General features: G+C 41.7%; 1 protein-coding gene across 6 annotated transcripts; it reads left to right on the forward strand.

Moving 5' to 3' along the window:
• Nucleotides 1-15079: 15079 nt before the first annotated feature.
• dzip1 (DAZ interacting zinc finger protein 1) lies at nt 15080-25569 on the forward strand. Of its 6 annotated transcripts, none has more exons than XM_050063555.1 (20): nt 15080-15210; nt 15487-15619; nt 15783-15963; nt 16174-16773; nt 18428-18512; nt 18719-18834; nt 19085-19243; nt 19359-19496; nt 19576-19638; nt 19736-19864; nt 21736-21784; nt 21886-21936; nt 22111-22170; nt 22585-22760; nt 22868-23072; nt 23354-23528; nt 23956-24308; nt 24394-24515; nt 24657-24816; nt 24958-25569. In XM_050063555.1, the coding sequence occupies exons 4-20, from the start codon at nt 16309-16311 to the stop codon at nt 25068-25070; spliced, it is 2619 nt and encodes an 872-aa protein (XP_049919512.1). In that variant the 5' UTR covers nt 15080-15210; nt 15487-15619; nt 15783-15963; nt 16174-16308; the 3' UTR covers nt 25071-25569. The 6 variants fall into 6 exon arrangements, with proteins under 6 accessions (XP_049919512.1, XP_049919506.1, XP_049919509.1 ...); XM_050063549.1 differs by having other exon boundaries at nt 15783-15926; nt 24958-25567; XM_050063552.1 differs by having other exon boundaries at nt 15783-15926; nt 24961-25564.
• The last annotated feature ends 31 nt before the right edge of the window (nt 25570-25600 follow it).

The following is a 25600-nucleotide window of genomic DNA, read 5'->3' on the forward strand; positions in this document are numbered from 1 at the left end:
AAAACACACACACAAGCCAAAGCATGTTTAAATCATTTATCATCAAAACATTTTTTTTAATAAATATACAAACCCTGCAACAATGTAATTATTATTATTCAAATACCAGTAGCCTAGACGATAAAATTTTTACTGGTGATTGCTGAAACTGGACTGTCTGTTAATCTGAAAGAAGAGAAGTGGATCCATCCAGTGAGCTGTTTAAAATATGTAGAAAATGAGTTCCATTTTGCTTTCTACAGTCCATTTTATTTGAACTGCCGGATGCTTCAGAAGATGTACAAAGACTGAAATGTCTGTTCACATTTGAAACATACAAAATGGCCAGTTAGCTGAAGAAAGCCTGTGAGAAGAGAAAATGTTCGGAAGTTTTTTGTGCGAGCATTTCATTTGAGATATTAATTTTGTCTTGTAATCCCATGTTGGATGGGTCAAAAAGGGCATGACAAAATAAAAATCAATGAATGAATATATGTAGAGGCATAATAATGGATGCATTGAAAGGTAAAGGTGGCTCAGTGAGGCTTTACATGTATGGGGGCCAGATGATTGTGCTGGTGGTTTGGGGCTTGTGATGCCTAAAATGAAGTTTGGGGGCTCTATTTGGCATTTCTGTACAATTAGGATGTAGTTTTATTTGCTATTCAATCGCAGCCTATGTCTTTTTCTGAACACTTTTTCATGAACTTGATGGAAAACGTCATGAGGTCAAGGAAAGATGTGAAGGACAATTCATGAAGACATGCATGCAGTATGTAGTATGCAAGAGCGTTGTTGTTTGTTGGTCTGCTGTGGTCCAACTACAGTGTTCCGAAGATGGACTGCGAAAGGCATTTGTCACATTGTGAATGGTTTCTCATATTCACTTTCCTATCCACTCATAGTTATCAACATGAAGGAATGAGGCATTGAAGCACCTTTCCTTTGCATTTAGAGAATCCAAACAGCTCTTATCATGGCTGCCACCTAGAAACTTCCAGCTCATCTCACTCAGTTAGCAACCTTCCTAAGCAAAAAAGACTTCCACTGCAGCCACTGTCTTCAAACACAAAATAAAGTGTCTGAGTTGCTGGCCCTGACACATTTTAAAATAAGATACACAAAACATCATTATGCTCCACTTTCTTAATGAGAGATTAATTGAAAGAGATTCATTGCTCACATTCACTGAATAAATGTTCCACAGGCTGATTCAGGAGGAGGCTTTAATGCTGACAGTCCCAAGGACAGAATAAATGTACTGCATTAGATTTAAAGCCGCAAATAAAGGAACAAACAGGGAAATAATCACATTTATAAAGGAATAACAAGACGTTAAGGGCAAGACCTGTCTAAACCTCGCCAGTAAATTTCTTTCAATTAACATTCCTTCATTCTTGAGAAAACATTTCAAACACATTTCTCATGCTGATGCATATATAGTGTTCAAAGTGACACCCCACAGTAAAATGTGATTATTGATGCGTGTGAACTCCAGTTGTGATCAAGGCAAAGAGAAAATAATCATGGAATATTTGACAGTCACCAAGGCTTTTTTAGTTTTTATCTTCCTGCCTTTGTTAACATGTACAGTACCTCTCCAACAACTCGTATATCTACCAAAGCAGCCATCTAATACTGTATCAAAAAGTTTAATTAGGTCAATGTGTTCAGAGGATGTCTGTAAATAGTGTTTTTCTCTTTGAACTTAATAGTGTCAAAACGATTTATCATCTTAAAAGGCATGATGCCTTCTTTGAGAAAAAAAGTGTGCATCTTTGTTTACACAGTAATTTTAAAGCATCTGTTTCTTACTCTGAAATTCACCATCTGTATTTGTTGTACTCACGGTGAGAAGAATATTGTACGTCTTTTTATGGTTAAATCTGTAAAAGATGTACTTTGATTAGTGTGGAAGTCTGGAGAACAATGGTGGCCCCAAGAGGGAGCCATGACTCCCCCACTGCCCACTGTGGCAAAAAGAATTGAAAGGTTTATATTATTGCTTTTAATAGGCTGCAGCATGCTCATTTTTAAGTTACTGTGAAGGTGGCAACCTAAGGCATCCATTGGTACCAACCATGTTGACATAGCCTGTTGGGAAGGGGGCTACATTATGCTCCAAAGTTAGGCTAAATTTTGGTGAGGGAACAACTGGCATGGTCATTTTCAAAGGGGTCCCTTCAAGTCTCACGTCAAGATATCTGAATGAAAATGGGTTCTGTGGGTACCCCCTAACCTTGAGAAGGTTTGTTCCCAGTGAACGTGATATTTCTTACAATTGATGTACTCCTTCAAATTAAAGCTGTATATTTGTGTTTTTAATGAAAAGTACAACCAGCCTATTTGAAGGACAATGAATCACCTGACATGTATAGATACATAACACTTTAATCAGGATTGTTGAGGAACTCAAAATGTTCACTGTACCAGTATTAGTCTATACACATCAGATAATTAGTAACATTACCAGGATAAAAGAAGCCAAAGTATATCGGTGTGTGATTCCTTAACCTTTATATTGACGTCGTTTTCAACTCGCCTGTACACTTACACAGCATAATCGAATTCCTGAAATTCAGTTATGGCTTTTGGTTTTGATGCCACCCCAAGATTTTCAGTGGCCCCATATGGCCACCCCTATGAGAAAATTTCCAGGGGTGCCACTGCTGTAATAGGATATACATTTATTAATTGAATGTGCTGATTTCATGAAAAGCACCTGATAATAACTTCATAAAGTTGTCAGAGGTGCATTCGTAACTAACAATTGCAAAGAATAGATGGTTTATTGTAATTCATTAGAATCCCCATTGGCTTCATCAAAATGTTAATGGGGATTCTATGGGGAACTGGGGATCCTGGGGTCCACACACAAACACACACACACACACACACACACACACACATATACCACACAACAATTAGAATCTCATTTCTTAAAGCAGCGCTCTGGCATTTAAGCATTGCACTTTTATTACATTAGAGGATTCAAGAGACACACTTTTAAAAAAGTATGGTCAAAATCAAAGCAGCAGAGGGCAAGATGTCCTAACTTGTAGTCCCCAGTATGAGTCAAAAAGAGTGGATCATACATTTCCCATGATGCAACTCAGTAGTGTCTTTTGTTAGACTTATATCGAACTCCACACCTTCAGTTTGTTACACAGGCTTTTAGTAAAAACAAATGTACTCTTCAAGGTTAAACTGAAATAACCTTGATGACATCACTATGACATCATCAGGGTTATATTCACAGATTTGCCATTAACGTAACATTTTAAAACATGTCAGTGAAAAAAGTCTCATGCACGGCCGAGACGCATGCCTAAGCACACGTGCATTTGAGCTCTGCTCAAGCTGAGCTTGTACACACGTGTGTTCAGTCACTCAGGGCACGCTTTGTGTAGGCGCAAGTGTTTTAAATAATAAGGTTTTAGAAGCACTGAGTGTACGACTGGATGAATGAGACTTGGATTATACTGAACAAGTTGTGTAAGTTTGTAAACTGATGTGTTTTGCTGTTGTAAAACCTTGACCCCAATGACTTCAATTCCTCAAGAATGTTTGCCTTTTTATAATTCTCCATTCACTGTGGAGGCATGCGAGAAAAGCAAAATTTTCTTCACAAATTCAAGGTAACACGCAGTGAGTAATTGATATACAAATGGTCATTTTGCAGGGGAAGTATTCCTTAAAGCCGTTTCTTTCAGCAGGTGAAACTCTTAATATTCTGTACATTTATTGTGCTACAACAAAACATTAAATACCAGTTTGTCTAAGATTTGATCTCTATATTTGAAAATTATGCAGTGCATGCAGACATGAGCATGTCATTGTTGTGAGGTTCCTACTGATTATAGCACTTAATAGTTCATCCAGCTGGTGTGTGTGTGTGCCAGGTTAACCATGCCTTTGAGCTGAGTCAGGGACTGTCTGGGCCACGTGCCCAGTAACTCTGGCAGTCAACAGTTCACTATTTTATTGCCAATTTACAGCAACATTGCTTAAGACTGCATGCTGCATGAATTCGGTCATCACACATTCCAGGCACACATACACTGGAAACTGTCCCGGTCCTCAGCCCTTGTTTATGCTTCCATTTTTCCAAATTGCCTCCATGCCAGCTACCTGGCAGCTGGGCCTCTTTGTTGTATTAGCCATAGAGATGGAATAATTAATGTCTGGCCAAATCTGCCATGTGTGCTCGCACCAACAATGGGCCATGATTAAATTCATGTCACAACATTTGCAGGTACTCAAGCCTTTAGCAAGTAAGAATTAAAAAAAAAAAAAAAGAAAAAAAAAAGATTTGTGCAGCACTCTTCGGGTGAGGTGTGAATTGAAAGAAGTCATTATCTACAGAAAACACCTTCCCGAGAGGCAGCAAGGAGCGGCTTCAAAAGGATACTTTATTTTCGCAATCCACACACATTGCATAAAATAGGGGAGAAGCGTGCAGGGAGAATCTCTGGGAGGCCGGTTATGGCAAGCTGCTTAGGTAACTGCATTAGACAACCAAACATCAAAGCCTTAAATATTCAAGAGGCCCTCAGATGGCGAGAAATGTACAAATGGATTATTCCTCCTTGAGTAAACACACATATAATATAAGCACGTGGCAGAGTGAGAAAAGGGGTCTGTGAGGGAACATTTGGCAAATTGCAGTGGTTCAAGATGATGGAAAATGGTAAAATATGATGAGAGCAATAAAAGAGTAATGTTTCCAAGACGAGAAGCGGTGTTACCACAGATCAAACGGAATCAGACGCCTCTCTTCGCCAGCTTGTACCAGTAAAACCAATTCAGCTGCCCACAATATCCAGCTGTCACCAGTGACAGTATTAATATTGTGATGCCTCTGCTGTGCTCTCCTCCTACATTAGGTGCCGTTTCCAAGAAAACTGTTCAGTGAGGTGTCTGCGACTGTGATGAAGCATAAAAGAGCCGGAGCCTACAGGAGCGAGTCACCATATCGGAGACAAATGGAAAAATGAGTCTGTGGAAGTTCTCCAGATCTGTCGGTAGGATGTCTCATGATGAATAGCTAACCTTGTTCCCTAAACTCTGCTCCCGTGCAGCAGCTTCATCACTATGCAGCTCGATCTTCATACATCTAACTCCCTGCCTGATTTATAGGAGGGTATAGCAGAGTCGCTAGACCTTGCATCAAACGCTACGGCATTTTGTGCACAAGTACAAATGCTTACATAGACCGCATGAAGAAAGATACATTTGCAAGATGGATGAAGGGTGCACATTTGAATTGCAAAACATTTAGACATTCATTACATGGATTTATTTGATAAAAAAAAAAAAGAATCTCTGCGAGGACAAATCTCTGCATCTCGTGGTAACGTAAACAGGTTTTGCTTTAATTGAACACATTTCACAGAGAAATGATGATTGATTGGTTCTCAGCATCCATACCAGAAGACTGACCTTTCTTTACCTGTTAAATATTCATGCTGCCTTGTTGTGGAGGTCCCTTCAGGATAAACCCACATCAATAAGAGATATTTAGTTTAATGGCAAAGAGATTTTGGACATTATTCAGGGGACTGAGAGTCTTTAAAATGGCTGTGATCCACAGTTAAGATGTGTATTACGACCATCTGGTTCAGATTCAGAATCCCAGAAAGCTTCTGTCGCCCACTCATAAAGCTGTGTGTCCCATCCTGTGGCTGACTATTTAAAATGCACCGTGCATGTGTGGATTTCTTCTAAGGATAACAGCGGCCCTAATGTACAATCTAAGAAGATTGTTCTGTAAGCCTTAAAAGATCATATCTGATAGAAAAGAGATGAAACCATTTCAGACAAAGCTTAACGTGAGCCCCAGAACCGGTGCAAGAGGTGCAAGACCAGAGGCCCGGGTTATTCTCTTATCTTTGTGGCCAAAGCTCTCTGGCAAAGCACCCCTCCTGGCATTTAAAACACATGTCTGCGATAACATCATTGGTTCTTTTCTCCCTCCCTCTGGCCTCCAGAGAGAATCTCTGAGCATCTCTAAATGTCACGTTAAGTGCTTCTCTTGTCCCGCACTGACACAAAAACGAGGTGCTCTCTGAATACAAAGAAGGCTCATACTGGATGGCTGCCATAGCTCAAAGAGAGCGACAGTTATCTTCTCTCCTCTTTCCGGCTTTCTCCCTCATTTGTTCAAACTGTCAAAAGTAACATTTAGTCTCTAATAGGGCTACCCAAAGGACGGCAAAGACTTCCACTTGTGGTCCTAACTAAATTTAAGTGCCAGACCACAATCATACAGCACAAATCACGGCTGCTCGCAATGGTGGCATTAACATTATAGTCAATATAACTCACATTAAAACACTCCTCCCTGCAGTTCATGTATATCTAAAAGCAGTACAAGCAGAGCGCTAATTATCCCGTAACTTAATACTTAGAGGAAAGTATAATTAGATCCTTCAGGTAAGAAATCAGGAGAGCAATGGTGTAGAAATAATGCCTTCTTTTAAATGCTAATGTCATAACAAGGTGCTATTTTAGCTGCATGAAGCTGCGCCTGATTAAGTGTGAGACAGGAATTAAATTCCTCCTTGTCTGTTTCTGTTAATAGCACAGTGCTGTCTTTATCATCATTCACATATAGGCAAATTTGAATACAAGGTGGGGAAGAGCACATCGAAATTCAGCAATTAAAACAAGTGGTGGCTTAAATACCAAGCACGGAGACAAAGCCACTCCTCTAGATTTTGTCACAAAAATGTAATGTTAAAGTGCTGTTATAGGAATAGTTAAACATTTCAGGTATATCTGCTTTCTTGCTAAGAGATATACCACGTTCCTGTCTGTCCGTTGAAGGGTCGTCCACACCAGAACTTTACCTGTCACCATAACTAAAGCAATGTGAGCATTACAGCCAAATCTGTACGCTTTATTATTTGGTATACTCGTCTTCTGATGCAGACTCCAAAAAGTCTTTAGCTTTGTTCCACCAGGTAGTTCTCCTAACAGGTTTTAAGGGTTTGCACAGAGTTGGGGGGAAAGGCCTTCTCCCACTTTGCTCCCTGGACTTGGAATAATCTGCAGAGCATATTACAATTTAAAAATCTAGTCCCCTTAGAAAAAATGTAAGGCCCTGTTAAAAGCCGGTTTTAGTCTCTTCCTTGTGTGTATTCCAGTGTTTCTGCCACTGGCTCCAGTCACGATTTCCAACTCGGCTCACTTTACACTGTGATGAATTTTTAGTAATTTTTTATTTTTTATTTTTAAGTTACAAATATAAAACCTCTATAGATCAAACATTTATAGAAAGAGTCATTATTGACTTTGTTTGTTTGTGGTGTCCATCTACAGTTTTACAGTCACCTCTTTTGTAATGGTGGCCGATGGGGAAAGTGATTTTTGGGCCACTTTTTTTTTTTTGTTGCTGCAATTCCATGAGTGGCCACTGGGGAAAATTGGAAGCAAGCCTGAGCAGCGTTGCTTGGGGCCTGGTCAAACCTCCATCAGAAAGAGATTTTGATGTTCTGTAGCCTAAATGCTGGCACGAGCACATGCTTCGGCTGTGAAGCCCTTTGTATGGATTTTGAATGGCTGTCAATGTTTCTATCGATCATCAAATTGCAAGTGCACCCAACGATCTTGTTTGCCACTGTTGCCGTTGTTACCTTTGTGGTGTGGACTCCGCCATCCACTTGAGTAAGTTAGTTAGTTTTAAACAATATAGCTATTGTTAATGTTTGGTGTGGACAGCTCGTAAGTAGTCTATGTAGCTAGGGCCAGGAGATGATTAGCTTAGTTTAGCAAAAGACGGGAAGCAAGTGGAAACAGTTAGCCTGGCCCTGTCCAACAAAAATAATCATCCTATCACTTCTAAAACTGACAACATATTTTATCTTGTTTGTTGAATACCAACAAAAACAGTAACAGTGACAATTTCTGGTTTTCTTTTGCTTCCTGTTTTTATTGTCAGCTAAGCTAACCTGCTGGCTGTAGCTTCATATTTAGCATACAGTATGAGAGCGGTACAGCACAATGTCATCAGCTTAGCAACATTTTCGCTAGGTTTGGCAACTTTTAAGACCATTTTAGCAACTTCTTTTTTCTTTCTATGAAGAAGAAAACAGTTAAATAGCTAATGATCAGTTACAGTAATTATAAGAGCTGGAGCAGCTAGATGGGGGAGACGTTTCAAGAATACAACTCCTCGGCTAGCTGTTTTCCATCCTTCTAACACATCTTGAAGATATAGTGTGTTAATTATTGAGCTTTATAGGTGCTGGTGGACAGAGCCAGGCTAGCTGTTTCTCCCTGCTTCAAGTCTTTATGCACAGCTAACCGTCTCCTTGTTCTATTCTAGCTTCACACTGAACAGACAGATAAAAGAGATATCAATCTTCTCATCCAACTCTTGGCAAGAATGCAAATAAGTGTAAAATGTCAAACTGTTCTTTCAAAGTGACATAAGTCAAGCTGTCAGTCGGCACAGAAACGAGGCCACTTACTTGAGTCATTGTGCCCTAATTACAAATTAGAAAACATATTTTCACAATTAACCTCTGGTAGTACCTCGTAGCGCAGATAGTTTGGGTTTTATTTACACAAGATTTGAGATCTATCCGTAGCTGAGGTTTCTGTCTCCCATATGCAGTGGAGGTGAATGAGTATTTTTTTTCCTGTAAGTTCCAGTGAAAACTATTCAGTGTGGTGAGTAACCAGTAGGCCTACACTAATCTGAAAATAGATGTTGATAAAGAATTTTCTGAATGTCACTGTCAGCAAAGTTCACTATGCCTTCATTGTATTGGGATTATGGCAGAATCGCCTCGGAGACAGATATTTGCCTTTTCTTATTAATTTTATTATGAGACAGGTGACATAAAAGATCAGTTACAGTGGTATGAATATGTTTGATGCAGGAAACAGAGATTGTGGGGAGGATATGCTTGATATTTTTTTCTTTTGTCACACAACTACTTCTACTTATTTTCTACTAACAGTTACTTTGCATGTGTATAAATGACACATTTGAGGAGAGACTCCAAAGTACGCGTGGTTCGGTTATCGCCTCTCGCCACCTCTGTACCATGCCAGCTTTCTTCCTGCCTTTATGTGCAGTTGTTCCACTTCGAAGGAGCCAGTTCATTTCAAGCTTAACACAGCCTAAGTGTTCAAAATGGCTGCCACACTGAAAAGTTTGACGCCTTAACATTTACAAACATCAATTCATGGGATGCTCCTGGAGGAAATGTGCAGGGTTTGGTACTGTCTTACAAGACAGACTTAAGTTGTATACCCATGAGCGTATTCATCATACAGTACTCTCTCCACATATTCGATCTCCATTACCTGTGTTTCCTCCAAAGGATGTGTTGCTGCTGCTGCTGTGGCTGATTTGCCCTGTAGAGCCCGGACCTTGTGGCTCAGTGGGAGGACAAGAAAAAAAATCAGTGCAAACTTCGTCATTTGTCTGCTATATATAATTCTTTGGTGCTGGTACTTCTTCTGACCTGAGCAACATTCATAGGGGACAATGAAAGGAAACGGTGGGATGCTTCTCTCTTTCTCCCCTCCCCACAGCAGCGGTCTTTCATCTCTCCTTCCCACAAGGCTGATTCACCACTTGTGACCCCTGCGGCTGCCTCGTTGAAAATAGACAACAAAGTGTCTGAGATGAAAACCGGTGGGCAGTTGTAGGCTAGATTGCTGCTCGGCTTCAAGTTGGTCAGGCAGTGGCGAGCGCTCTCGCTGAGATGACACTTCCATTTGTCTGGATTCTAGTCGTGTAAAAGGGAGCGGGCTGGCACTGCCTAGCACCCACCTCTGCAGGCGTTAACAAACAGCAGCCTGTCAGACTTTTCTCTATGGAAGATTTAAAATGCCTCAGTTAAAACAAATCAAACAAAATAATTAACGCACAATTATTTAGCTTTTTAACATGAATAATAAAATGAATTCTGATATGATTTTTTTCCAGGCAACATTCAAATAAAAAGAAAACATAGAAGACAGTTAAGAGTAGTAACGTCATGCACTACAAATGTGATCCCTTTCACTTTCAGTCTTTTGAGCCATTCTAGCTAATAACTAAAATTGCTAATAGTTGCCCTCTGCCTTGTGGACATCTATTAGCATTAGCTTATCCTGAGAGCCAAAGAGCTTAGCATAGGAATTTAATTTTCAGTTTATTAAGCTATTAAAGACAAAAAATATGAATTGTCCTTTTGGCATATTTTTTTATTTAGTCAAGTCACTTTGTAATTTTGTTTGATTAGTTTGAATTTAGGCATTTTAAATCTTCCATAGTTTTTGTCTTTACAGTACATACAAGCACATTTGAGAAAGTCATTGTTCTTGTGCGAGTCGTCCTAGCAGCATTTCACTCTGTATCCCTCCTCTTAGGCCTCGTCCACACATACACTGGTATTTTTTAAAACCCTCCTTCATTTTTAGATTTAAAAGAAAACAAAAGTACTGTACTCAAGCACTTAAAGAGAAAAATTCAGACCAAATAAGAATGCCAACCCAACAGGCCATGTTGGCCAATCACACAAAGAAGAAGATGTTGACCGATGAAAAGCCATTACCAGAAGGTTAGCGAGAGCAGTGACCTCTGTAGTGCTTTCTGACGCCTCTGTTCCTCAACGTAGTGGAAGAGTAACTGTAGATGTATGTGTAGACATGTAAATAGTCCTGTTAGCAAGGTTAGATGATTTTAGATTATTTTGCTAACTTCCACTTTAGCCCTCCATGAATTTAAATGGGAATAAAATGATTTCACTGGGTGGATCCTTAGACTTTCAAGATCTTATCGGACCAAATTGATCAAATGCAGATAGTGATACGAGTCATTTCGCAGGGGTTTTGATGCTCAAAAAAAAATTGTATCCACTAATTTGCAGACGTTTCTTTCACAATGAGAGTCTATGGGAACAATGGCAATCACGTGACCGACCCCAAAGTTGAGCCACAGTGTGCCTACTCTGTCAAATTGGCTTCAGATTCCAGCACTCTTTCCACAGATCTGTTTGTGACACTTCACAAAGGAGATGACAAGCTAGGAACTCTGTTTTCCCTGTCTACACATCAACGATGAAGACTGAGAATCTGAACATCTTCACCCTGGACTGCGTTTTACAAGAGGTCTGTTTTTAATCACCAAAAACACTGCTTGCGTTCAGATGAAAGGCCAAAATGCACAGAAAAAAAGCTATGTTTTTAAATATACCTGTGCACATGTGGACAAGGTCTTAAGCTGCATCTCATTTAACCGTTTTAAAAGATAAAAGTCACTATATTTGAATGCATCCCTCCCTGATTTATAAATTGCGTGCACACACACAGACAGAAAAAACAGCTCTATCAAAGGTTTCTTTTCACCTTTTGATCATCGAAATATCTCCAGACGCTTATCTGGGAGCAGAACCACAGAAAGTATAACTGTACACTGCATTTCAGTATGCAGAGTGGTCTGAATCCATCTCGTCCTTTGTAGGGGAAGATAAGAACCTCCTTCATGAATAAAGATGTTTCGGCATCCTCTCCTCTCTGTGTTCAATGTGTACTTGTTACAGCGGCCATTATTTATAGTCCCACTAAGGCCCAGAGTGGTGAGAGTGGGTCTCATGGGGGATTGGGAAGTGGAGCCACTGCTACCTATAGTGGGAAAGATATACCACCTCACCCCCGCTGAGAACTTCGCGCAGGAAATGAACTCATAAATCAAGCAGTAAATTGAGTGTAGGGCTGTGCTTACTCATCTCAAGAGGTCCGCTCCTCTTCCTCCACACACCCCTGCTCCTTTTTACTGCATGACTAATGCAACGCCGCAACTTCTCTGCCCGCGCGTGTGTCTCTCGCTCTGGTAAACTCTTATCAAAAAGTGTGGATTTTATTTTCAAGTAAACATCATAACTCTGGCCTGGAGGCTACAGTGAGTGTGGGAACATGGAGGAAGGGGAAAAACTTGGGTCTGGAAACAAGTGCATGAGCGTCTTGTCCTACAGCTGAACTTCACCGCCTCATTGTGATGCCACTGGTGAGAGCTGCCTGTCGGACACAGCCTGTGAGGAGAGTCTCCCCTGCCCGCCTCAGGCTATCCTGACAGTCACAGGCCCTGTCCGGAGGAATTAAAATCTCTATTTATCAGGACTCGACTGAAGCTGTCTGGGGACTGGCCGAGAAAATGGCACACAGTCAGCCTCTTCCAGCAGCGGGACTCTGATGGAGAGTTCAGCACACTGGGATGTGCCCATGCAGGTTGTTTCTTGACAGCATGTGTGATGTAAAGCACACTTTGTTTCACTTTGTTTTAGTGCTGAGCCAGCGCCTGCATTGTCCTGAATGTGAATCATTCTTTAATTTTATGCTTAAAAGAAACATCGAAAGAAAAATATAAGACTGGTCCTTGAATACAAGCAGGGTACGTGCACGAACAAGTGTGTGTGGATCCACCCTGCTGAGCGTTGCTCCCCATTAAAGCAGGGACTGTGACGCCTCCTGCAGCTGCTCTCCATCACAGCAGCAGTAGGCAGCATTTCCTCTGACAGAGAGAGAAGACGGGGGGAAGGAATTGGCATCACTCCTCCACAATAAAGCCACAGCATCTGCAGAGCTCAGATCAGATCTCTACTGACCTCCGTTGGTGAAATAATGTACATGTTAGGGAGGCTGCCACAGTCATTGAGGAATGGAAATATTGTAGTTTTACTCATCTACACAGAGAACTATGTCTCCACAGGTTTACAGTGTGATCCCTTAGAGGGCCCAGACCCCTAGTTGTGTTTAAAACTTTACCTCGGTACTCTAAAGGTTCAGTAGATAGCTTTTATTAAAATAACTTTTTTGTCATATCTGCTGAAACTGTCACTGTATCCCAAGACAGATGATTTAAGAAAACATCATGTTCCTCTGGCTCCTCCTAGTGCTTTTAATGGCATTTGCAAGAATCCACCGCACCTGAACGAAAACAACCAATCAGAGCCAGGAGGAAACTCTAACGCACGTAAATCACTGCTCACACGCTGAACCGCCAACAACAGCATACACGGTAAAACAAGTGAGCAGAAGAGAACCGACGACGAAAAGCTTGCTTTACCTTTCACGTTCACAGATGACCGACGTCTACTCTGATTGTTTTAGTTCAGGCTTCATGCAAATACCATAAGGAGCACCAGGAGGAGCCAGGAAAACCATGTACTCATGTACGACTGTCAGAATATATATCGTAGTTTCAGCAAATATGACGAGGGTTTTGTTTTTTCATGAAAAGTTACTTATTGTAGCATGAAGTGCATTTTACTGATAATACCTCTGTTTCTTTTCCTTAAGATTCTGAATTCAGGAACTTAATTTGTGGTGGAGCATTTTGTCTTACTTAGATTTAAGGGTCTCATATTGTAAAAGTCATATTTCTATGTATTTTTTATTATAAAGCAGGTGTAGGTGCAGTATAAATACTGTTTAAGTATCAAAACACTAAATCCACAGAGAAAGGTCACCAATCCATGTTCAGAAATTGGTGCCTTTAAAAGAGCCATCAGGACTTTGGTGAAGTTGTGATGTCACACCTATACTATTTAAAGATAGAAACTGCTGCTACAGTGGAGTTACAGTCATTCCCCAACTGCAGTGACAGTGCAGAGACCTTGAGACCGAAGGTGGGGAAGACCCAGAAACACTGACCAATTAGAGCAGACTGGGCTTTTTCAGGAGGGGGGCTTTGAGAGACAGACGCTAAAACGGAGCATATCAGACAGAGGGTGAACATCAAACTAAACATAATTAGTATAATTAATATTATTATACGAAACTGATAAAGGAAAAAGTTAGCTCCACCAGACACTTTGACATCAGCAGGTTATTTGACCCCAGTGTGAAAGGGGGTTGATGAAACCGTTTTAATTTCAACCACAAGGGGGCCCTCACACAACACCAACGCACCTTCTGTATCATGTCGCAAAGTTTTCCAAATCTTCCCCTGCATCTGTCCAGCTGTGTTGATGGTTATGTCAGTGTTTCAGCTTGTACTCAGCTTCCAACGTTATAGTCTTGTTTTCATTCGGTTTCCGTCAGCTGTAGTGGGAGCCGCCTACAACCCCGACTCCCTCTGCTTCATCCCTGTTTTCAGTCTCCCCATTTCAAAGCCCAGCGGTCTCCTTCTCCCTTCCCCCCTTCTCACTGTGAGCTGCGTCAATGCGCCATAATACCACCGGAAGTGAGACGCTTTGCCCTCAAAGTACAGGCCTGACTTCAGTCTGCATTTGGTCATTTCAGCAGCTAACAGTTGATTGAAAAAAGATTAAAAATGAATAGAAATAGATATATTATGTGGCATAAGAGGTGTAACACACAGTGTTTGGGAGTAATTAGTTACATGTAACTAGGAACTCAGCAACACTGTTGCAGTATATGAAATAATTAATGCCACGTGATATTTCTATTACAATTCCTTTTTATTTGATTACATGTAATGAGTTACATGTAATTAAATTCCAAAATAAATGTATTTGTAATCCATCAGTAATTGAATTACAGTTACAAATCAAAATGTTGGTAATTTCAAAGTGGTTACATCTAAATATATTACTGTGCAGAAATGCCTTCTTTTGGCAGACCCTATTTCTTGACATTTTTAGCTTTATTGCTAAATTAAAAACATTTATTAGAAAAGTAATTAATTGTAGTAAGATACACAACTTTGTAAATTACATTACATATCACATTTTTAACCAGGTAACTAGAAATAAATCTGTAACATATTGCATTTTAAAACTAACCTTCCCAGCACTGTATGAATGCAAAGTATGAAAAAAATAATAAAGAAAGTATTACAAAACAGTGGTGATGTTAGAAAATAGTTTCATGTTGAATAATTAAGTTGTAAAACAATCTTTTGTCTTTCTAAGTGTCCTTGTATTTATAGATTGTACTATTCGGGAACAGTGCACATCAGTATGTAAATGTACAATATCAATTTTAAAATTACAAATTTTCGTCTGCAGTCATTTGCCAGGATTTTAAAATGACCCTAGCCCACGATGTTACTTAAATGTAGTTTTTTTTAAATCAATCGACGTTTTATTTTGAAAGCATTCACCGGAAGTTCCTGTTTTAAATGCAGTTAGCTTAATGGCGGTCTTTTTTTGTAAGCAGGGATTTAGGAATGTGGAGACCAGCAGCTACGTCACCCACAAACCGCCTGGGGTGCTGTCGTTAGAAAACTTTTCCAAAGGCTGTGAGTTCGTAAAAACAAGCCCTCCGGTAAGTTGTTTTAATGAATTCCTAAACTAAAGAACTTAACATTTAATGTACACAATTGTTGGTTAATAATGTTTTAGTTACGTTGTTGTAAGTTTTGTCCAACACGTTCACCGTTCACTAAAAAAATGTCCGTTACCGTTAGCTTGGCATTCAAGCAGAGGTGCGCGAGGTAACGTTACTTAACTGACATCTTATGTTTTAAAGTGGCGTTAAGTTTTCAGGAAGACATCTTAACCGTTGCACAGGCAAGTTGAAGCATGTGTGCTATTGTTTTAGGTCGAGGTCAAGCAAAGCGGATAAAAAGCCTGCCCCAACATGAAGTGATTGTTTCGGAAACGTGATGCAGAGAGATTAGCGGCTGTTAGCTAGGAAACCATTTGTCGCTAAACCTCCTCGTGCTCATTTGCAGGTAAGTTAGGTTGCGTTTTACTGGTTTCACACACTGCTCAAGTGGAGTGATTGACTTCCAGATGCATTGCTGTGTCTCCCATAGGATATAGCCCATCTCCCACACACTGTAGGGCAACATTTGCTGATTGCAGGCAATGTTTTGATAACATTTCTCCCCGCAGGGACGCTCGTCTCTGTCTCCATGGTAACGTGGCGGACGCCCAGCCTCGGCGTTGTCGCGTTGAGCTGCCTGCAAGGGGGCGGAACCGGAGAGCAGCGACGGGTCGATTTCTTTCTTCCCATAAAGGCAAAATCAGTCGAAGATGGTAAGGAGAGCACGGCTGCATGAGGACAGCACTATAGGTAGATGGAGACTGAATCGGCAGTGGTGGAATCTGTGCTCTGCTGTTTAACCTAAAGCAGATGCTGCTGGCTGTCTTCTTTTCTTCCATTCTCCCTTCCTGTGATTGCTTTGTGAATATAGGGCATTTGATGCTGTGTGAATTGTGTAGGTTAGCATGATATGAGTGTTTTAAATGAGGATTTAAAATATCTCTTTGGTTTTTCTTTCAGCCATTTCACGACGGAGCATACTACCCCTACACCGGTGACACCCAGGGGACCCACTCATCAGCAGGGATCCCGTCTCTCCTGAATTCCCCGCTCAGCCAACACTCTGCAAACGGCCACTCTGTACCTGCACCCAGCATGACTCCATCCAGCGGAGCCTCCACTGTCCTTCCTTTCAAATTCCGCCCTCGCAGGGAAAGCGTGGACTGGCGGAGAATCAACGCCGTGGACATAGACTTAGTTGTGAGCCAGCTGGATGTGGATGCCCTTCAGGAGCACATCAGCAGTGTTACCTTCTGCAGCCTGGATGGGGAGCGATGTCAGCGGTGCCAAAGCCCCGTGGACCCAGCTCTGATCAAGCTCCTGCGGCTGGCCCAACTCACAGTGGAGTGGCTCCTCCACTGCCAGGAATTTCTCACCCTCAACCTGCATGCAGTGGAGGAGAGGCTTACAACCGCTGGCAGTCAGCGCGAGCAACTGCTGGCTCAGCAGAAGAAGCTGGAGGAGAAGGTGAAGATGCTGACCAGCGAGCTCAAGCAGAGGAAGAAGGTTATCCGCACCCAGCAGTCCCTGCTTGCGCCCCGAATCATCAACAGCCAGAAGGTACTGCTGACACACTAAACGCTCACCCTCTGGGGGTATCTGTTACCATTTGCATTTCACATATGTTTGGCAGGCAGACAGCTAGTTCCATCACCCCCACCCCTTTCGCTCCTCCCACCCAGGGTCCCCATTCTGTCATTGTTCCCAAGATCTATTCACAGCTCCGGCTTTGTGCATTTCACGTCAAGGTTGGAGGGAAAATATTGTCAGAGCCTGACAACATTTCGTTTTTAAAATGGATGTCATGTCCTGTAAAACCTGCCGTGGCTGCTTTGTGTTGGTATGATTATAACAAGCTTTCTTATGAGACTGGAAGAAAAGGATTTAGAGCTGCAGAACAGATGGTGTCATTTGGTGGCAATTAGGGTTTTTTTAATCCACTTACAAAGGGGTGACAAGAGCAGTAATCAAGATGACTGGCTCACTCCCACCTCCCCCACCCTTATATACACACGTCCTTGTAGGGCATTTTGTCCTCTTATTGTTGCAGAAAACATTTGTGTGTAATAGACACTGCTGGTTTATCTGTTGGATCCATTTGCCTGAAAACATTGTCTCTGTAAGCATAGCTCAGTTACCATTAGGTTATTTTTAGCACAAATCAAAAATCTCCCTCTGCTCTTCAAGTGTACGGCTGCCGCTGACCTAACCAAGCGGTTGCCAAGGCAACAGATATAGTGTGTCATGACAGCATGTGGTTGCTAGGTGTGCGCTAGCAGCTCAGCTAACAGAGGTGGCTCAATAATTGATAGAGAGGCTATGTGTTTGTGTCTTTTGAGGACCTTTGGCATTTGTCGCTTGGCATAGGTCCACATCTCGACCAAATACACACACAGTTCTCATTTAAAGACTAATTCAATTTCACTCCCAATTTCCACGGTTATTCCAAACCCTAATGTCATTGAATCACTTACAGACCTACTTATTGTTGTGGCACACTTCTCCGTGTGGCTGCCTTTGAATCTTTGCGACCATATGGTACGACAAGATATCAGTAGCAGCAGGTTTAACATTGAATGAAGTCACTGGCACAATGAACATCTGAGTGAAATGTAGCGTGCGACTTGTGTGTGTGTGTGTGTGTGTGTGTGTGTGTGTGTTTGTGTGTGTGTAGAGCATACGCAGCATCTATTCTAGTTAAGGGTTAGTGAGCTGGAGTGTGGTGACGCCTGCCACAGGGAACTCATCAATGTCACTCACGCTATCTGTCTGTTTGAAAACACATGCCTGAACTCAGCTGATGCTCCTGTTTGGAGCATAATCACTGTCTTTATATTGACCTGAGCTTTGTCCAAGATCTCATTCACTCATTTGTAGTGACTAAACAGACACACAGTAGTTTATAAAAGGAAGTAGTTAGGGCTGCAACTAATGATTATTTTCATTAACGATTAATATACCAGTTGTTGTCTGGAATAACCAATTAGTTTAGTCTATAACATGTCAGATAATGTTAATCAGTGTTTCCCAAATCCCAAGATGATGTCCTCAAATGTCTTGTTTACATGCTAGATACTACTTTTTTGTTACGCTGTGGGGCTTTTCCAGGGCAAAACATAGTGCATATATTTCCCACTGAGTATTCAGTCACAACAATGAAGGTTGCAACTGCAAATTTAAATATTAACCCCTGTGTTTTGCTTATTTCTCTTAGTGTCCATGTTGTGAAAAATCCTTCCTCAACTCCTCGTTTCTCCAGAATCACATGCAGCGCCGCCACCCTGATGAGCATGAGATGGGTAAGTCGACCAGTCAGAAAGGTTTGTTGAGCAGTTTAGAGTAGGGACAGAAAGATAGTGAGTGATAATGCATGAACTAAAGGTAGGAGTCAGATAATGCACTAAACAATTTGAGGATGGAGTCTTGAAGATGTATTAGCAGGGGAAATATGAAACATTCCCCACATTGCGGTGTTTTATTGTTTGTTGCTTGTGTGTACCTCCAGAGTTGCGGTCAGACAGTGAGAAGAAATCTCAAATTGAAAGGCTCAAATCTGAGATCGGCAGTCTGAAGGAGCAGATTGTTCAGCAGCAACAGGACCTGCAAGCCAAAACTGCTCAGGTAGTAAACCCAGACAGTTGTGACACAGCTGAAACCAGTAGTGAATTAATTTATTAGGTGATTAACTGTAAATTTATTTGGCACTGTTTTATAAGCAAAACTGTGAAACTTTCTCTGGTTCCCTTGGTAGACTGAATGTCTTTTGGTTGTGAGCTGCTGGTATATTTGGCACATTTAAGTTTCTACTTTCATGCCAGCCATTTGTGGTTTCATAGTGACCAAGCTCTTTTTATTTTTGTTTTGATTCCAGGAAAAAGAGCAGCAGTCCAACTACAAGGACCTGCTGAGAGAATTGGACCGTTTTAAGGCTGAGGAGATGGCGCGCATGGACAGAAAGATAGAAGACAGCAGGGACGGCATGCGCAGGGAAATGGAATTTCTTTACACCCGAAACATTCAGGCTCTCAATGTACGAAAAGGATACTTTGATAAAGTAGCTTCTTAGTAGTGTTAAGTTACATTACCTTTGTTTGGTCTTCAGAATATGTTCTCATTTAGTGTTTCACATATCTTTTCATTCATAGGAAGCCAATCAGAATCAGACTGCCAGGCATGAGAAATCAGCCAGCCCTGTGCACTCACAGCCAGAGAGAGATGTAGACAACTACAAAGAGATGCAGATACAAGCCATGCAGAAGCTGGAACAGCAGCTGAAGAAGCAGGTCAGTGGAGAGGGGAGATACTGTTTTAAAACCTTGAAGTAAATAAAGTTAATTTGAGTACAAAAATGTTTGCTCCTAGGATAAAAAGTGGGAATCCAGGCTGCAGGAAATAAAGGCCCAACATGAATCTGAAAAGAACCAGGTATTTATCATAATTATTATGCCATCAAAGCATCTGTCAGTTGTCACAGGCTTTTGTTAGAAGCTGGAAAATGCATCCTCTTCCTGTCATTTTCCAGCTGCTGAACGAGCTGAGCAGAATGCAGTCATCTGTGTCCGAGCACCAGGAGAACAGCCACAGGCTGCAGCAGGAGATGGGCAGGAGGCTGCACGAGAAGGAGCAAACCATCAAGGCTCAGAGGGAGCAGGTTAGTACTGACTCACTCTCACACAGCCACAGCCATCACCGCCTCGTGTGATTATGTCGGGAGAGGAAGTGAGGCGGAGGGTCAGCCCTTGTTCAGGATATCCTGTATTTGCTACATGGACTCAGATTGTGTTGTACTGAGACATGATAATACTGTACATTTGACGGGAGCCATAGTGCACAGGAAGAGCTGGAATAGCTCCACATTTTCTTCTAGTTACTAGTGGTAACAAGTGTAGTTTAACACTGCAGGTCCCACAAAACACTCATTGAGCAGCTAGTTTGTCAGAAGTACAACAAAAGAGCAGTTAGTCTATCTGTTTACAAACTGCTTTTCATGAAGAAGACATGTAATAATTGGCCTTTTTCCATCATGCCATAAACCGCAGTCTGATTTCATGCTGCATCACAGCAAGGGGAGTTTTCCACACAAATACAGGGAGCAGTTAAGGAGTTGGGGATGTGTTCACTGTAGCTGCTTCTTTTTGCATTCCTTCCTGACATCTTAAAAATTAGGGATGCACCTCTTGGCTGATACCGATGTTTAAAATAACAATATTCGCCAATAGTCGATGCGATGGTTTTTTTGTCGTTGTTTTATTTTGTTTTTTATTCCCCACTCTACATTGAAGAAAATAACTGAACTGAAATTCAATCGTACAAAATCAATATTCAATCGTATAAAAAATCTTTAAAATACAGTTGAAAAGCCTTTTTACTGTTTAAGTTATCATAATTTCTGTGAAAACATCAGTGAAACTAAATTTTACAAGATTACATTTGAACACATCAGGAGAACGTTAAAATGTACCTTCCCATACTCATTTTTACTGAATATAGCTTGAAAGCATCATAATTTCACTCAGTGCAACCTCTGTTAGCTCTGGCTGTGTGCTGCTAACAGCTAATGTTATCGAGCTCTCCTCCTGCCAATTTCACCATGCATTTGTTGTTCACAAAGTGACGTGAGCATTATCAGGGGAAGTTTGTGCCTTGACACGACGCCTCCTTTTGTGCCTTCGGCATCCCTTGAAAGATTTCTGTTTGTTCCAGACAATGATATGTTGTTACTCTGGAGCCTTGCTTTTTAGCCTGGTGACATAACAGAAGAACATCGGCCCGTGCCATCAGTGAATGCCATCTTGTAGGCTGATGGCAGTTAAGAAGGCAATATCAGTGTTTGACTGCTAAATCAGCGCATCAGAGTCCTGCACGGGTCCAGTTTTCAAGATCCGACTCGTTTGTTACGTTTAATGCTTTTAAACTTTTAATCTATGTAAAGGAACTTTACATGTGTAATAATAGACTTACTTTCTGTCCAGAGCGACGTTCAGCAGTTACGAGCCGTCACGTGTTTTTAGAATCCATCGAGGAGAGAAGTAATCATCAGGGAAACACTTCAGAAACATTATAAAGTGATAGTTGTACGTTTTATCCACTTATTTCTCAAATACCTAAATAATTATTTACTGTTTTGGAAGCGGCGCTTGTTAGACGGTGGCAGCCATGTTGATTCTGTTGTCCAATCACAAATTGTGTTATTAGATGGTGAAACGCGTGTAAACAGCTGAACCAATGACCGTTGCGAAATAGCGGAGGCGATCCTCAGAGAGTAAATAATGACCAAGATAGTTATCTGTAGTTTACCGAACTAATGACTGATGTGTTTATCTAAAACCCGCGATCCGATACACCCAGATACGAACCCGGGAAAAAATGCTTTTTTAAAAGCCACCCGCAAATCAGCTGTTTTTCGGGTACCCGCGGGTACCCGACCCAGTGCAGGACTCTGCAGCGCATCACTATTTGAAATGGATACACTAACAAAAAATGACTTAAACTAATAAGTGCTCATTTTTTTTAAACTTGCAGATAAGGAATATTTCCTCAAACCCACCCACCAAAATAGTGGAAGTACCAGGTATGGATACGCTTTCAGTTACTTTTTTATCAGATGAGTTTATCACTGTAGGAAATAGCTTGTATGATCTTGATGAATTCATCATATCCTCTGTTTTTCAGTCATTGTGAGCGCATCAGCTCCGGAGCCCAAACCAAAGAGAGTTGTACTTGGTAAGTTAGTCGAGAGCAGCTATGAAAATAAAGAGAGGGTGAGCATGTGCTTTCTTGCATGAAGGATTTACATACAGTGCTGTCACCACATTAGTCCCCCCCTATCTTTTAACACATATTTTATCTGACTCCCTGACTTTTAATGACCTTTGACCTCATGTGCTGTCCAATTAGAGGAGCCAGTCTCTGCTCCTAAGCTGGATCCTATACAGGAGCTGTCAGAAGAGGAGAAAGGTAAAAGAGGCAGTAAAACCAATATAGCCGGTTGACTGCATGCTGTCTGCATGGATGCATCAGTCTGTAGTGGGCAGCCTTTACTTTAAGTGTGTCGGGACTGAGATTGTCTCTCTCCACACTTTTAGAAAGCAAGCTCATTCTCTGTGACTTTCATTGACGCCTGCCATGTCAGCATTGCTGATCATTGCATCTATCCATCATCTTGTTGCCTTCTTTGTGGCAAGTAAACTTGTAGACGTTCTCCTCTTCTGCCTGCCCCGCTGCAGTCACATCCATCTATCCGATTGAAACTTCGGCATGGAGCTTGCTGTGAAAGTTGGCAAATGCATGCTTTTTTTTTCTCCTTGTTGCTGCCTGTGATTGGAACCTGATTATCCACAAATGGCTGATCAAGGGAGAAATGTTTTACAGACTCGAGCAGCTTCTCTGAGAGGAAGCCAGTGGAGAAGAAGCCTGAGCCTGTACCAGAGAAGAAACAGAAGGTGTCCAGCAGTGCTCTGAAAAAGAACCCCAGCATCAAGAAAGAGATGCGGCCAGATCTGGAGCAGGCTCTTATTGAGAAGCTGGAGAACCTGGGAATAAAGCCTGTAAGTTCACACCTTTATGTAAACTCCAGGAAGCCAATGAAGTCTTGTACAACATATAGTGTAAAAGAAGATGCTCTTCAATTATAATTTCCTGTAACTGTCCTCAGGATCAGAGTGGTCTGAAGGACAAAGAGCTCACTTCCATCCTGGCCAAGGTGCATTCAAAGCGGGAGAGCATTGCAAAGGGGATGCCTGAATACTGGCGCCATCGGGAGGAGTTAGCCAGCACGGTGGAGCAAAAGCTAGGCGGCGAGAGGAGAGGCAGCGACCCTGCTCCTGAGTCACAGGCCAGATCTAGACAATCAGTTCAAGGTGAGTCATCAAAAAGCCTCTTAACACATGAGATCATCTCTCTAAATTCTGACTCTTCCCACAGTCCCACAATAGTAACCAGACTGTACGGCTTTGTGCTTTCGAGAAGTTCAGCTAGCTGTATTAGCAGCTTGTAATTGGTTTTGACTGCGTGTGCATCCAACTCCATCAGTCTAATCTGTGGTAGCTTGTTTGCCGCCACATAAGCTGACTTAAGCTCTGACACCGCCAGCGACCGATCTGCTAATTGTGTTAATATTACCTGTTTTGTCTGCGTGCAGTGTTGCAGATCCGTCCTCGATCCAGCAGCCTGCCCTCCAGAGCGACCCAGGTGATGTCTGGACCTTCAGCCAAACAGTCCAAGACCCCTCAGCCGGCACCGAGGATCAAGACATCCACCCAACCCAAGACATCTACACCAAACACCAAGACCGCTCTGAAGAGCTTCACATCCAGGTGAAGAAAAAACTGTGTAAAATGAAAGTTTATTGTAGTTAAGAGATGGCAGGGATTTTTCTAAGAATGGCTGGAAACTGAATTGGCACAGGACAGAAACCGCTCCTCGCCTGCGATGTTCTTGAAATAAAATAGTCTCTGTGCTTACACGTACATCCAGCCTAGCCCCGTCTTCTGGCCTCTATTAATGTTGCATTACCACCATATGCTGGACTGTCCTTTGCCCCATCTACTCAGGCATTGCCATGACGTGTTGAAAGGAGCAAGAGGAAAATGTTCCTGAATGCAGTGCATGTGTGGATAGTGAAAGTTACTGGTGTTTCTGGTTACAAATTAGATCTGGCTTAAATATTAAACAGATAATATTATGGAAAATGAAAAGATTGACTGTTGAATGATTAGTAAAAATCTCTCTGTGATTCTTTAGGACCCCTCCTTTCAGCTCAGATGAGGAATCTGAAGAAGAGGACACAGATATGGAGGAGGAACAGCCTCCAAAAAAACAGAGGGGAAAAACACCACAGCAGAGACTGAACCAGGTCCAAATCAAAGCCAGTCCAGTACAGGCCAGGCAGGTGCCAGCCAGGCATTCGTTCTCCTCCAACCCCCAGCAGACCAGGGGGTCAGTGGGTGGTGTGACCAAGACAGCAGTCACAAAGATAGAGAGTGATGAGGAGGACGAGTGGTCAGATGTCAGCGAGCTGCAGGAGATCGACCCAAAACGTCTCCAGAGTTTCAAAGACCAGAACGGCAACGTGGAGAAGAGGAACTTCGGCAAAGGTAAGAATTTTGAATTTTATAGATCATCAGATATTATTTTGAAATGTAAACTGTATTAATTTTATGAGTTGTCTGTTTCTTTTAGAGAACAAAATTAACGACCTGGCCAGAAAAATGGAGAAGCAGTTTGCAGAGAGAGCAATAAAGAAACCAGCAGGGGGTGTCAGCATCTTACCAGAGAGGAAGGACGAGGTTCAGGAGCTCACGGTGAGATTCACGTCAGGAAAGGGACCTCAGTGCATGGCTTTAGTTTACAATCATTTAATGTTATTATGTAGTAAAGCGTCAGCCTCAAGCAGGTCGTACTGGACGGTAAAATGTGTGAATAATGTTTCTGTTTGGTGACAGTACACAGATCTTGAGGAGAGCAGTGAGTGGGTGGTCTCCTCCTTAGAGGACAGACAGGAAATGTCTAAAGCAGCTCAGGGCTCTGGACCAATGAGGAAGAGCCTGGACTCTCCCAGCACCAGTGTCTGGGGAACCTCAACAGGAAAGGGCCCCAAATCAGGTCAGTTCCCTTAAATAACTTCCTTATGATTTATATAGCAGGATATGTTTGAGTATAAATGCTGTTAATTTTTACAATAAGCTGTGATGATGATTATTTAAAACTTGTCTGTAAAAGTCAACACAGCTGTCTTGTGCCCAGCAGGTCTGACTGAAGCTGGAACAGGAAGCACGCTGAAGAGCAGCCTGTGCTCCCTCAGTGACATCAGTGACTCCGAGGACATTAGCAATAAATACAATAAGCACTACAGCTGATCAGGTGATGTAGCTCTACGCCAAGCACAGACACAAAGACCTCAGTCAACTCGTCTGACACCTACAGTCCATGCCAAATAGCCATATTTTATACTGTTATATGGAGAGAGCAATACTTGAAGGGTAGCATTGGTACTTTTAAAAACACAGGATTCCCTTTAAAAAGACATCTAGACATTTGTATAGAAAAGACGACCATTTAATCCACAGATTAGAGATAAATGAGATTAGAGCTTCAATTGACTTGTCATTTTCAGCCTCACTTTATGCCTTGTGCCAATCTTTGCTTGCCTTAGACCTTTTCAGTGTTCATCTTTAGATAGACTCTTTTTTAAACATATCCCACACTCCAAATGAGATGCTGTATGTAGTGTGTAAAATTTTGTACATCAAATTTTTATAACGTCCTCATGTGTTAAATGAAGCAATGAGATGTGATTTTGTACAGAACATATTTATACAAGCAATAAAAGATTTCTTTGTGAAATACATACATGAACATTGTTACATGAAACAACCTGGGTCATAAA

The sequence above is a fragment of the Epinephelus moara genome, chromosome 15, assembly GCF_006386435.1.
Source record: "Epinephelus moara isolate mb chromosome 15, YSFRI_EMoa_1.0, whole genome shotgun sequence".
Classification (NCBI taxonomy): domain Eukaryota; kingdom Metazoa; phylum Chordata; class Actinopteri; order Perciformes; family Serranidae; genus Epinephelus; species Epinephelus moara.

Bases quoted from the DNA above. Each gene is read 5' to 3' on its own strand.
- dzip1 (XM_050063549.1), top strand. The intron at 23,529-23,955 runs GTGAAGAAAAAA...GTGATTCTTTAG, and splicing joins CTGAAGAGCTTCACATCCAG to GACCCCTCCTTTCAGCTCAG. The intron at 24,516-24,656 runs GTGAGATTCACG...GTTTGGTGACAG, and splicing joins ACGAGGTTCAGGAGCTCACG to TACACAGATCTTGAGGAGAG.